This window comes from Artibeus jamaicensis, unplaced genomic scaffold, assembly GCF_021234435.1.
Source record: "Artibeus jamaicensis isolate MK-2021 breed Jamaican fruit bat unplaced genomic scaffold, CSHL_Jam_final contig_781, whole genome shotgun sequence".
NCBI classification, from domain to species: Eukaryota; Metazoa; Chordata; class Mammalia; order Chiroptera; family Phyllostomidae; genus Artibeus; species Artibeus jamaicensis.
Window position 1 is genome coordinate 3,961,003 of NW_026521968.1, and position 14,228 is coordinate 3,975,230.

Genomic DNA, 14,228 nt, shown 5'->3' on the forward strand with positions numbered 1-14,228 from the left:
ACAAATCTCAGCCATTACTCCCTAACCTTGGTCTTCTGCCTCTTGCACAACTCTAAGCTCCTTCTCTAATAGCCTCATACATTTCCGTAGAGAAGTCCTTCCTTCATGTTCAAATAAATTCCCCTTTAAAGTTAATACACTTCCTTTTAGATCAATGGTTCTCAACCTTATGTATTTGCAGAATTACCAAAGACAATGAATGTTTCTCGGCTTTCATTGGCATACTCTGGGTGATGCTTTGAAAATTCCTGGTGCCCAGGCAACTCCCCAGACTAGTTAAGTCAGAATTTCTGGAGGGTGGGATGCTGGCATCAGCATTATTTGAAGGGTATTTCTGTATATAGCCAAGGGTGAGAACCACAGTCTTAGGTTATCCTATAAATGCATAGTTCTCATAGGCACTATGCTGTCTCCTCTTTTTTGGAAGCAGTAAAGATTGACCTGATGTGACCCTGGTGAGTGAAAGACCTTAGATTCAGCCAGTCACTGGGAGGCTCAGCTTTGTTTCACAGCTGCAGTGAGCATCATTAGGTTGGAGACTGTGAAGGTGGGTAGGTCTGGCTCAGGGCTGGCTAGAATTCTCCCAGGGTCAGTGAGAGCAGCATCCTGCTGGAAACCCCATCATGACTCCCTACTGTGCCTCTATTGTGGCCAGAAATAAAGGGGGGGGGCTGGATGAAGTGACCTTTGAAATCTTTATATACAGCTTTTCTTCACTTTCCAGCATGTACATTGTGGCTCCTAAAGTGCCTGATGTCTGAAACCAGGAAATGTCACTAAAGGTCCCAGCAGCTGAGGGTTACCTAATACATCTTTCAAAATAAATTTCTTATAAAACTTGGACAGACTGTTAGAGTTCCTTCTAAGTCTACTAGAGCTGCTGGAGAGTTGAGTGCTGAATTTGATATATTAGGTTGGCCAAAAAGTTTGTTTGTTTTTTTCCCATAAGATGGCTTTAGTGGTGCTTAGTTGTCTTTAAGTTCATCCAAAATAATTTTGTTAGATTGTATTGTGACAGTTGTCATATCAGTGTGCATTAAAAAACATCAAAATTGTGAATTTTTTTGTGTAGCCATTTTAATACTGAAGATGCAAGAAATATGCAACATTTTCAGCATATTATGCTTTATCATTTCAAGAAAGGTAAAAACACAACTGAAACATTAAAAAAGTTTTGTGCAGTGCATGGAGGAGGTGTTGTGACTGACTGAATGTGTCAAAAGTGCTTTTCGGAGTTTTGTGCTGGAGATTTCTAGCTGGAGGATACTCTGTAGTAGGATAGACCAGCTGAAGCCTTTGGTGTGCTCCCAACAGATGTGCTCCAGATTGGGGCAGGAGCTGAAGCTGCACAGGTCAGACAAAAGCCCTGAGGCCTCACACCCCAGCTGTGGGAAAGCCAGTGTCCTCAGGCTGAGACTGATGAGGAAGAAGCGCCTCAGTCATCAGCCCAGAGTCTAAGAAGAAAATGGGCAGGCAATTAAGTGGAGGTTCTGGGCGAGGGAAGTGAAGGGCTGATGAGAGGGAGCTGTGAGTAGCAGGAGGAAGGCTGAGTATCCTCCTGGCAGCTGCCGGGCCTTCTCACCTTGAAGTCTGAAATCTGGTAGCCTTTCCGCAGCGTGATCTGGAACACATCCATGGAGCTGATGAAGGCCGCCAGCCTGGTCAGACTCTGCTTGCCACTGCCCCCAACGCCCACCAGCAGTGCATTTCCCCGAGGGGCCTCCAGGATGCGATTGATGCGGCAGCTGCAGGGAAGGAGGCAGGGGCACATGGCTCCAGTCACTCTCCCCTGTGAGGAGCATGTGCGAAGAGTGAGAACCCGGACCCTTCTTGGAAGCTGAGCATGGCCCAGTGTGGAAAACTTGAGTTCAGTTGTCCCCAGACATGGCCTTGCCTTCTTGACCAAGTGGAATGAAGTCTCCACTGGTGAACTAGAGCAGTGGAGGAACAGCTCAGGGCTGCCAGGCAGGAGTAGAGCGCAGGGGGCAGGGATGTGATGGTCAGGGGAGTGGACCAAGCCTTCCCCTCCAGCCCCTCCCAGCCACACCTGACTCTGCCACACCTCCCCACTTCATTTTGCTTCATCTACCTGTGCTTTTTTAGGAAAGAGGAAGGGGGCAGGAAAAAGAGAAAGGTAGAAAGTGTACAGCTAGAAAAAAATCAGGGGAAGTCTGGAGGACAAGCATAGAACAGTTTGTTTCTCTTAAGAGAGAAGCAGTAAAATTAAAGCCAGCTAATGACAGAGAGCTCTGCCGTGGCTCTTAGCTCTCTCTTCTATTTTTCCTGGATGTCGATGCCCTTGTAATAAGTGTTTATAAATGCTTATACAAGGAACCACTTCCCTGGCTTCTGGACTTTTTCCTTTGCAGCTATATTTACCACTGTCAGTGAGTATACTCACCCCAGCAGTGGGGCGATGTTCCCAGGCCCTGGGCTTAGACCACCCCTCACCCCCGAGGAGCCCACTCCTCCTACCCCTCCTCAAATGCTACTCTTCCACTGAGCTGTTCACAGCATGCCCTCCAGGACACACCAGTAGCCTTTAAAAAAATTCCCTTCGGCACTATGTACATACCTCTGTAAGGTATCTACATTCTTATAAGAATAACTTCTATGCCCTTTTCTTTTATCATCTTAAAAACAATAACTATTTGTTGTAAAAATGCATAAAACAGAAAAACTACAATTCTATATTTCATATACACTTCTATATTTCATATACACTACTAACATTAATTATATGTTCTTCTGAAATTTTCCCTAGTGTCTATATGTTTATAAGTATATTATGTGTATATATATTTATTACATCTGAAACCTCAATATATTTTTATTCCATATAGTTTCTTTTTATTTTATTTTAATTGTTGTTCAAGTACAGTTTTCTGCCTTTTACTCCCATCTCAGCTCACCCTCCCAATCCTTCCCACCTCCCTCCCATTTCCACCCCCAGCTTAGTTTTTGTCCATGTGTTCTTTATACTAGTTCCTGTAAATCCTTCCCCTTTTCCACTGAAATTCCCTCTCCCCTCTGGTCACTGTCAGCTTGTTCTCTATTTCAGTATTTTTATTCTATATATTTCCAAAGTTGTGTTTACATTTATACCAAACATAGAGTTTTGAGATCATTTTTTCATTTAGCAATATACTGTGATTACTTCCCTGTGCCACTGAGTAATCTGCTAAACCATGCTTTGATTGTGGAACAAGATTCCATTGTATAGAATAACTCCCTTGTCTACAATAGCCTACTGTTGGATTTTTAGTTTGTTTTTAACATTGTCCAGTTTTAAATAATGCCATGTGAATACTTTCCATTTATATGTCTATGTCCATGGGATAAGTTCCTGGTAGTAAAGCTGCCAAATCAAACAGTAAAGCAATTTTATGTTATTTTGAAAAACTGACCCCCAGAATGTTGGTACCAATTTATACACTTTTTAAGTAGGATTGATCAAAGGGTGAATCCATTATATTGGAGGCTGAGAATATGTAAGATTAGGCTAGTTGAATGAAAATGTATTAAGTCAGTGAATTTGGGGATACATATCACAGTAGCAAAGCCACTGTGGAGAAGTGGGTAAGATAAAGAGAAAGAGACAGCAGTGTTGGTGGCCTTGGGGTCAGAAGAATGTGCAAAACAAGAACTCAGGTCAAGTCCAACCACAGAGAGCAGGGGGTAAATCTGAGACTGCATTGCACAGGCTTCTGTTCTGTGTTCCTGTCTTGTGTTAATGATATTATAATGAAAAATTCCATATTCAAATTAAATAATAGTAATTAGAGGTAGAGCAGCTTAGGGTGTAGCTAACCCTAATTTGGAGGAGGGCTTGAGGAAAGTTTTGGGGGTGGAGTTTGATGCATCAGCAAAATGCATGTGTGAGGTTAAAGGGCTCATGTTAAGCTTCAGTGGTTTGAATTTCCTTACTGCAAATTTCTTGCATATACTGAAGACTTAGTCATAGAATTAGCATCAATAAACTTAATGTCTGTGGATCCTTATTGCCTCATCTCTCCTATGAGACACATTTATTTTTTGAAAGGGGATGCTAGAAGAAGTGTTAGTCAACAACTCGCACCTCCAGCATATTGGAGAGATTTGCCTCCACCCTTGTTGACATTGGGTCTTATTTTTTTTTTAAGAGAAGCAATACTTTTTAAAAAGATTTTAAATTTATTTTTATTTTTACCAAGAAGGGAAAGGAGAGAGAAAGAGAAGAAGAGAAACATCAGTGTGTGGTTGCCTCTTGTGTACTTGCTACTGGGGACCTGGCCTGCAACCCAAGCATGCACCATGACTGGGAATCAAACCAGTGACCTTTTGGTTTACAGGCTGGCGCTCAGTCCACTGAGCCACACCTGCCAGGGCTGGGTCTTATTTTTTAATCTTTGCCTATTTAATGGTTGAAACAACTATGGCTTTAATTTTTGGTTCAATTAACATTTTAACATTTGGTTCAAATGTTCTCTAGAGAATTGAATATTTTTCTTATTATTATTTCTTCTTTTATAAATTTTCTTTTCTTGTCCATTGACCACTTCTCAATTGAAGTATTCTTCTAAATTTGTAAGGCCCTTTTATGCATGTTTCAAAATATCCCCCCACTTGGGCACTTACATTTTTTAGTTTTAATGTTTCAGATGTACAAAAATTTTTAGGTTTTTGGACTTACTTAAACTGTATGTCACTAAACTTATGTAGTTAAATTTATTCCCCCAAATAATTAGGAGTTATTAATTGATCTACATTTAGTTCTTTTATGATTTTACTTTATAATTTTTATTATAATATTAGTACTCTGTCTTGTGTCAGATTTACTGTTCTCTTGCTCCCTTATTAAGCCACACTTTCTAGACATTGGAAGAGTGTCTATGACATCATGTGTTCTGTATAGTCCTAGCACACTAGAAGTGTTCCATACAGTTCTCTTAAGAGGACAATATGTATCTTATACTCAGCATCACATCTGGGGTGATATACACAATCATTCATGATGCCAGGGGCAAGGAATCATGTGCTTTCTGTCTGTATTGGATGGTGTCTGACTACAATGAAAAAAGGAGAAACCATGGTACTAAGATATACAAGTCCTCTTTTCTAATTAAAAAAGGAGGGGGCAGAAATGGATTACTAGAGGAGAGAGGCAAGCATGGAGGATGAAGAGGAGAAGTCCAACTGGGTGCCCCGGGCTGCCTAACACCAGCTCCATTCTAGAAGGCCTCGACTCAGCTTAGCATGGTCCATGTGATTGAATATCTAAACGGAAAATTAGTTGGTGACATTTCCAAAGAAGAATGGTTCAGTCTGCAACTGTCAGCATTGGACTCCAGCTGGGGATTCATTAACAACCTCTGACTAGGGCAAAGGACTCTGCATTTAAATTACAAAATTTAAAAAGAAGATCAATATTCTAGAGGGCTGCTGGGCCAGAAAAGCAAGGCAGTCTAAGTTAATTCATTACTGAATTTTTGGGTGATCACAAACAAAAGCTGAAGTTGCACCGTAGCACAGCTGGAGGAAGCTGGCACATTGAAGAGTGAACGTGCATGCGAGAACTGGGAAGAAACACAAAAGAAGGAGAGCAAGAGCAATACATCTGAATTTTTTTCTAAGAGAAAAGAAGAAGAGGCAGAAAGAATATATGGGAATGAAGAGAAAAAAAGACAGATTAAGAATATGCCAAAAGCAGGGGGAAAGATCCAGCATGAGGCTTTGACAAAGAGCAGAACAAGAATGTGTGGAGGTTGTGAAGGAAGGCCAAAGGAAACCAAACAGTACTGTGAAGGCAAGAAAACAACAGCACAAAGAGAAAAGACAAACATTTATGGACTGCTTCTTAATTGCACTTCACACAGAGCAATGACCCTACAACATAGTATTGTTATTATCCTTATTTTGCAGAGGAGGAAATTGGGACTTGGGCTTGAGAAAGTTCAGTGTTTTTCATAAAGGGGCACAGCCCAAAAGTGACAGAATCAGGACAGAAATCTGGGTCTGGCTCTATAATAGTCCACAGTACCTGTAACTAACTACTTCACAGAGCTCCATTAATAAGTACAGGGCAAAAGGAGCAAAGCTTAGGAAAGGTGTAGGAGAATTAAACAAAAAATGTTAAGGACCCATGTGGTGAGAATATCCAGATAATATTTTGATAATACGCTCATCAATATGAGCATGGGCCTTACTTATTGTACCTATAAACGTAGGCCCTCACCTTGGCTGGCCCCTCAGGCCCTGGCCGGCCCTGTGAATTCCTGGGAAATGCATACTGGGGCATCCTTTCTGTCCTGCCTAGTCCCACCTGGGGTCCTTGCAGTGAGTCCAAACCCCTCTACCTTGGGCACTGGGTGCCGTGATGAGAGGTCATGGAATCTTCCAAAATTATTAGGTTATCTGTATCTCTCACTGTATGGTTCAGTGTTCTGTTTTCTGCTCTTTCTGGCTGGTAGAAGCTGCAAAGATTTGGGTTGAGGGGGCTCAGGGAGGGGAGGGAAGGGTGGTGTGAGAATGAAGTCATGGGACACTGATACTTTTAAGTATTCCATCCAAATACACTTTATTCTTCAGAACTGTCCCTCCAGACAGTTATTTCTGTTGTTTTTCCATTGCTAAAACAGCATCAGCCCTCTGATCACCCATTTTGGAAATCATATTGACTGACACAGGCTCAGGTAGCTCTTAAACATTAGTAAACAGACACCTTAAAACCATTATTCACTGACTACCAACTGCACCAGACACTGTCCAAGGTCCCAGGGATTTGCTGGCCAGTGAGACAAGATCTGTGCTCAAGGAGCTTACACTGGACCAGAGGAAAGACAAAAAGAACAGGAGGAAGCACCACAGTGTGTTGGCTGAGAGCAAACACCCCAAAGCCTGGTGTCATGAGTGTTAACTCTGGCTGCTTATTTCTGGGGTGTGTGACATTCAACTTTGCTTTCTTCAGGGTTTTGGTGAAAAGTAAATGAACTGATGTACACAAAGCACAGGCACCAGGCCTGTAGTGACTTGTCTAGTGAGTGGAGCCCTTACATGCCACCCCACATGGTGCTTTCTCAGTGAGGCCTTTCTGACCACCTCATTTCAAGTCACAGCCACCCCTCAGCACTCTGTCCTCAACATTTATTCTCACGTGATGTGCTAAGAATTTGTGTTGAGTACCTGCTATGTTCTGGAAACTGTCCTAGGTATTGGAGATCTAGCAGTGAATAAAACAAAGATCCCTGAACTCATTCTAAGACATCCATCAGATGAATGGATGGAAATAAACAAACAGAGTGGTTAATCATGGCAAATGCAGCAGAGCAGTCATGTAATATAAAGGTAGGACCCACCAATGACAACTGAATTTAGCAGGAGGTATAGGTCTTTGGTGGCATCCATGAGAGCTTCCTTGTTTGAGTGGTAATAAGTAGATGGAAAAGAGGATGAAAAATGGGAAGGTGTGACAAGAAAACTCTTTTAATGAGTTTGGTTGTAAATAGGAGAGAAATGGTGAAGTGGATGAAAAGGGATGGTAGAATTAAGAATAGCCTATTCTTGCCCTGGCTGGTGTAGCTCAGTGGATTGAGCGTGGGCCTGCAAACTAGAGGATCTCAGTTCGATTCCCAGTCAGGGCACATGTCTGGGTTGCAGGCCAATTCCCAGCAAGGGATGCACAAGAGGCAACCATACATTAATATTTCTCTCCCTCTCTCCATCCTTTCCCCTCTAAAAATAAATAAATTAAAAAAAGAATAGCCTATTCTTTTTGGATGAATGATAATATGGCATGTTTACATTAACGCATATGATCAGGAAATTAATGAACTAATGATGATGAGGTAAGAAGGGAGAAAGAGAGAGAGAGGACGAGATAGAATGGGAGAGGAGAGGAAATTGCAGGGAGGAGCAGAGTCACCAAGAAAATGAGAGGAGATGGGATCTAGGGCACAGCTGGAAGAACTGACCTTAGGTATGAACAGTCACTGAACTGTTAGGAAAGTCAGTATTTGTGTGTGGGATGCAGGTGGGATACAGATAGGCTGTTAAATTTGATGGCCAGGAGATGAGAAAATTCTCTTCTGGTTGCTTTCCTTATCTCAGTGAAGTAAGAGCTGTGTTCATTAGCTGTGAGTGAAGAGAGTGGAGGGGTGTTAAAAGCTGGAAAAGAAAACTGTGATGCAGCCACTAGAGGGTAGGGAAGTCAGCAAGGGTGGTGGAGGAGGATTTCTACCAAAGTTGACGGCCCCTTTGATATTTGTGTCTGAAAATCTGAAGCAAACCAAATTAACATGGTGGGGGATTGTTCTTCAACAATCTTCAGATGCTTAGGGGCAGGTGTGGATCAACAAGACACTGTGATTTAATGACGACAGTGGGGTTTTTTCACATGGGTGCAATCAATGACAGGAAAGTTCAGGAGCTTGCACTGGGATGATTGAGTCTGTGGTGATTCAGGGAAGTAAAGATTAAAGTGCAAAGATTAAAGTGTAAAGCCCTGGCTGGTGTAGCTCAGCCAGGCTGGTGGAGCATAGGCCTGCAAACCAAAGGGTCGCCAGTTTGATTCCTAATTAGGGCACATGCCTGGGTTGCAGGCCAGGTCCCCAGTAGGGGATGCATGAGAGGCAAACAGACATTGATGTTTCTCTCCCTCTCTTTCTGCCTCCCTTTCCTTCTCTCTAAAAATGAATAAATAAAATCTTTAAGGAAAAAAAGACTAAGGGGTAAAAGAGTTCAAGAAAGCAGTTCATTTCTCTTCATGGAATAAAGTTTTGATAAAGTTTAGGAACATCTGGAATAAAAACTAGATGGGTGAATGAAAGGGGAGGAAGTATTAGTCAGAGAGTGAAATGCTTGACATGGAGGATTTGGAGGTGGGCTCATTACTGATGATGGAAGTTCTAGGACAGCACATGTGAATGACTAGCTGAGGTGGGATGCAGGGAAGAGCACAGGAGCGATGGAGGCTGAGGACAAAAAAAACAAGGTGTTGCACAGGTGCCAGGAGAGAAGAAAGGTATGACCCAAGACAGAAAGACAGTCCTCACACTAAGGTCACTGATAAATGGGTGGAACTGGATGCTAGCAGGTGATAGTAACAAGAAGAGGAAATGAGAGTGAAAGTCCAATTACCTGTGCTTAAAAAAAAAAACCCTGACTTTGTAAAGGATGAAAGGAGAAATGGTTTAAATACGGGATGAGGTGGGGGTAAGGGGGTTACCTACTTCTCTCTAGGCCCCCAGGTACATAGAATGGGGAAGAAAAAGCAGCCTTCCTCAACTAGGGGGCCAGTCAGGTTTCAGGAAGACTTTGTCAATGCAGGAACAGTTCAGATGAGTTGAAAGTGGAGTAGATTTTCCTGCTGAAGACTGTGAGTATTAGGAGACAGGGAGGAAGAACATGGGTGGGCAGGGAGGGGTGGTGAAGGGGACACAGAATGAGGGATGTAAAGAGCAGGATAGGGTAGCATTGGAGCATGAGTGTAAAGTATCTGGGAGGCTTGGTGACTATGTCAGCAATTCATTTGATAGCAATGACAACTGTGAGGATGTTTAACTTTGGAAATATATCTGCACTTAAACAAAAAACCTCCAATCTCATTATTATAAAATTGGCCATGAACTAGTATGGGGTGGGGATGCAGGTTTGGAGCTGTCTGGTGCTCCATTTGTTATCGCACATCTTCCCATGGTGTCACTGTGGTCCAGCCCAGGGACAGTAAGTGACAGACAAGGAAATAAATCCTGTCTTGCCTGCATTCAGCTCTATGGTGCCTCTTAGGGCCAGTGGCAGGAGCAGCAGCTTCTGTTCTCCCAGCTATCACCTTGACCTCCACAGAAGAAGCAGTAGCTGGTTTCCCAGTTTTGTTTAAATGTCCTCAAATGCCTGAGTGAGGCCCCAGACAGTGGGGAGAGGAGGCAGCTGAGAAAAAAAAAAAAGAGAAGTGTACTTACATATGCCGAATGGCATCCTCAAAGAGAACCAGGTCCATCACTGTATTGACTTCATTGTGACTCTCCAAGGCATCCACCAGTGTCTGGGTCAACAGTTCCCATGACTGCACAGGCATGTACTTGGGCTCACCGATGCCATTTGCAAAGTGGCAATACATGTTCAGACTTTGAGTCTGCTCCACAGTCTCTTCAATATCCTGGTGAGGAAATACAGGGACAAGCACCCTCCTTATAGAATCTCAGTTCTGGTTCCACACAGAGTAGAGAAACCTGAGTTCCCATTTCTCTCTACACACTCCCCCAAAATGAAATCAGTGCTGATTCCAACACTGTCCCTCTTAACAAGCCCACTGAGGTGAGCATTTAACACTTGTTTATCGTATGTACAAGTCACGGATGGTGTCTGTTAACTCATTTTGGGTTGAGGATGGGTAGTGGAAGGTGGCAGGTACCCTTCTCACAAGTACCATCAAAAATGGGTTCCATCTCTGAGCAGAGTAGGTGGGGACATGGTGGGCATTTTTCTAAGTACGGTGTCTTTCACCAGTGTTGAGGGAAGGAGATCATGACAGTGGCCTCATCCCCCCAACATTTGTTCTGATGTGCCTTGCTCTGCAATCCACAGCAATGTCATAAAACATCCTTGCTATTTTCAGTGATAATGCACACTAGAGGAAGCAAGCCACAGTTTCATAAGCTCAGCACAGAGGGATTAGTTTCTGAAGAATATAGCACCAGCTATCCTTAGGTGACTTGTTTGTTTAAAAGGACATTGATAATCCTAAAGCATTTGCAGTAGAACTCCTATTTATGAAACTTCCACAGAGATTTGGGCTTCTTGTGTGTCAACTCTTGTCCCCAGGACAAACCTTACCATGTTTAATAACTACCTAGCACAACTCAGCTTAAAAGATATGGAGTCTGTGTCTCTTCACTGCCAACCCAGTCTCTAAGTATTGAAGACATGGCTAATATTTTTTTGATTCATAAAGGAATTACTTACTTATCAAAATACACTGTGGGGGCACTTTCCTCACAAGTCCCCCCGTGTGCCATGGATGAGAGTAATCATGACTGAGACATGATGTGATCTGCTTGGGGGAGGAGAGGTGGCCAGTTTCCCAGAGGAAAAAGGCCTTGAGCAGTGGCCAGTTTCTCAGGGGAAAAAGGCATTGAGCCCCTTCTTCCCATGTCATCCTCACTTCCCCTCCTAATCTTCCTCATGACTATATTGAGTACACTTAAGCTACATTCTGTTCTTATCCCTTGGATTGTCCAAGGACTTTTATTGGGTTGTAATACACAGGGATACAGGGTGGCAAGGATCAAATAGTAGATAACATTTCAAAGAAATCTGAGAGCTTAGTCTGAGTCAGAGTCTGTCAGGAAAAGTTTTAGGGTTTCCTGTTTGAACCCTTAACATATGAATAAAAGCACTCTTAGCAGAGCAGATTTCACAGGTTTATCAGGAAGTGTTTGTGGTGCCAGATTTTTCCCCAGGACACGCTCTAGTAAGGCAAGGAGCTGCACCCTTCCCCATCAGGTATTCAGGCTTAAGGGCATTAGAGCCAGGAAGTGTTTCCCCCAGAGGTCATGGGGACTTGGGCTTTGTCAAAAACGGGGCAAGAGTCCATTGCTCCCTCTTCATCTCAGCACCCCCTGCCCCCAGTCCTTCCATGATGGCCTCCCACGTGATTGAGTCTGGCCTAGGTTGCCCCTCCTCTGAGGGGTCATATCCGACAAGGACCTTCTGACCATGCTTTGGGGGCAGGGAAAAAACTGAGGCAGCATTTGCTACCAGAATCAAGCTTTGTCTCCTGTGGCTCACATTCCAGACTCATCCTTATCCACAGGGAATAGAGTTACAATTCCTGAAACCAGGCAGAGCAGTCCACAATATCCTTGATATTTTAAGAGTAAGAAGAATTGTAGAGGAAGTAAGTCCAAGAAAAAATAGGTTTTCTAATACTTAAGTAAAATTTATACCAGCACAAGCAATAGTCCCCAACTGCCATTCTTTTCTCCTAAAGTTCAGACTGGGAGGTCTACCTGGAAAACAGGTAACCAGCATTCTGGTCATGAGCAAGGGCATTGCCCAGGACACAGAATCACTGTAGGGTGAGCCTTCAATGTGGTACCTCACATATAAGCTCATGAGGCAAGATTCATTAAACCTAATGGAGGGGAAGTGAGGATGACAGTGACATCAATAGAAAAGCCAACAACTTCCGCCAAGGTGGAGGCGTGTGTAGGTGGAAACACCTTGTGTCCTCGCACAACCAAATCTAAAAACAACAAAGTTTTAACAACAATAAACGCAATCAAACCACACAGAAAATCGACAATAGGGAGTCTGAAAACAATGAAATGCTCAGCTAAACCAGTAAGAGGGGGGAAGCCAGCAGTGGAGCGGTTTGGCTAAAAAGACCCCTGACCAGGGAGGTGCGCAAGCAGTCGAAGGTGCAGATCCCAGGTGTGGGCTAGCTGCGGGAGGACACAGGGAAGAGGCGTGGCTGACTGTCTGCAGTTGGTTGAGCATTTGCGTGCAGATAAACCAGTGAAGAGGCGAGCATTGAGACCGCACAGCCCAGGGCGGTGGGCTCGCACATTTCCGCTCAGATAAACAGGCTGGGGCAAGTGGTGGGACAGACTGGGCGAGCAGAAAGGACTGCCATTTCTCCCTCTCTGACCCCACCCCCACATACAGCATCACAAAGCAGTGACCTGGGTGGCCCTGCCCTGGTAAACAACTAAGGCTCCGCTCCTCATACCTAACAGGCACAAACAGATAAAAACATGGCTCAAGAACAACTCAGAGCCCCAGAGCCAATAAATCTAAGTGACCAAGAAATAGCCAAACTTTCAGATGCACAGTTCAAAACACTGGTGATCAGGATGCTCACAGAACTGGTTGATTTTAGTCACAAATTAGAGGAACATATGAAGGCTAAACTAATTGAAATGAATGGAAATGCACAGGAAACCAATAGTAATGGAAAGGAGACTGGGACTCAAATCAAGGGAGTGAACCAGAAGGAAGGAAAAAATGACCAAACAGAAAAGAATGAAGAAACAAGAATTCAAAAAAATGAGGAGAGGCTTAGGAACCTCCAGGACATCTTTAAATGTTCCAACATCCGAATTATAGGGATACCAGAAGGGGAAGAGGAACAGCCACGAGTGGAAACCTTATTTGAACAAATAATAAAAGAGAATTTCCCCAATCTGACAAAGGAAATAAACTTCCAGGAAATCCAGGAAGCTCAGAGTCCCAAAGAAGTTGGACCCAAGAAGGAACACCAAAGGCACATTATGCCAATGTTTAAAAGGCACATTATAATTACATTAGCCAAGATTAAAATGAAGGAGAGAATCCTAGAATCAGCAAGAGATAAGGGGACAGTCACCTACAAAGGAATTCCCATCAGATTGTCAGCTGATTTCTCAAAAGAGACCTTACAGGCAAGAAGGGGCTGGAAAGAGGTATTCCAAGTCATGAAAACCAAAGACCTACAACCAAGATTGCTCTATCCAGCAAAGTTTTCATTTAGAATGGAAGGACAGATAAAGTGCTTCTCAGATAAGACCAAATTCAAGGAGTTCATCATCACCAAGCCCTTATTATATGAAATGTTAAAGGGACTTACCTAAGTAAAAGAAGATAAAAAAGATGGACAGTGAAAGAACAGTAAACTCACAGTTATTAACAACCACACCTAAAACAAAAGCAAATTAAGAGGACAGCTAGATCAGGAGTGATCCATAGAAATGAAGATCTCATGGAGGGTTAGCAGCAGGGGAGTGGGAGGAGGAGAAGGGGGGAGAAGGTACAGAAAATAAGTAGCATAGACAGAAGATAGAAAATAGATGGGGGGAGGGTAAGAATAGTAGGGGAAATACAGAATCTAAAGAACTTGAGACATGTGTTCATGAACTAAAGAGGGGTAGTGGTGGGGGAGGGAGTGTGCAGGGTGGAGGGGAACGGAGGGGGGAATAGAACAAATGTAATGGCATAATCAATAAAAAAAAGAAAAAAAAAGAAAAGCCAAGAATGTTGCCTGGTTGTAAGAAGAAAGGAGTAGAAAGAGTTAAATAGCAAAGACTTATTATATTTCAAAGGTAGTTTCAGGGCCATAGAAAACCCTTAAACTATTCTGGTTTTGCTAGACTGTAACAATAAATGACCAGACGTTTGGGTAAGATTTAATGCAAGGCAGGAGAGCCATTCTTGCTACTTGAGGAGAACATGTGGGAAAGTGAGGTAGGAATCCATTTGCCCAGTTTGAAAATGAG

The 14,228-nt window shown here is 43.1% G+C and overlaps 1 protein-coding gene across 2 annotated transcripts in view; it reads right to left on the reverse strand.

Annotated features, from left to right (window-relative positions):
- DNAH9 (dynein axonemal heavy chain 9) overlaps window positions 1-14,228 on the reverse strand; it is a 368,257-nt gene that overhangs the window by 141,887 nt on the left and 212,142 nt on the right. For both annotated transcript variants that reach the window (XM_053672723.1, XM_053672722.1), the window contains exons 43-44: window positions 9,936-10,132; window positions 1,583-1,745 (exon numbers count right to left, since the gene is read on the reverse strand). In XM_053672723.1, the coding sequence (XP_053528698.1) occupies window positions 1,583-1,745; window positions 9,936-10,132 (360 nt within the window). The remainder of the gene's footprint in view (window positions 1-1,582; window positions 1,746-9,935; window positions 10,133-14,228) is intronic.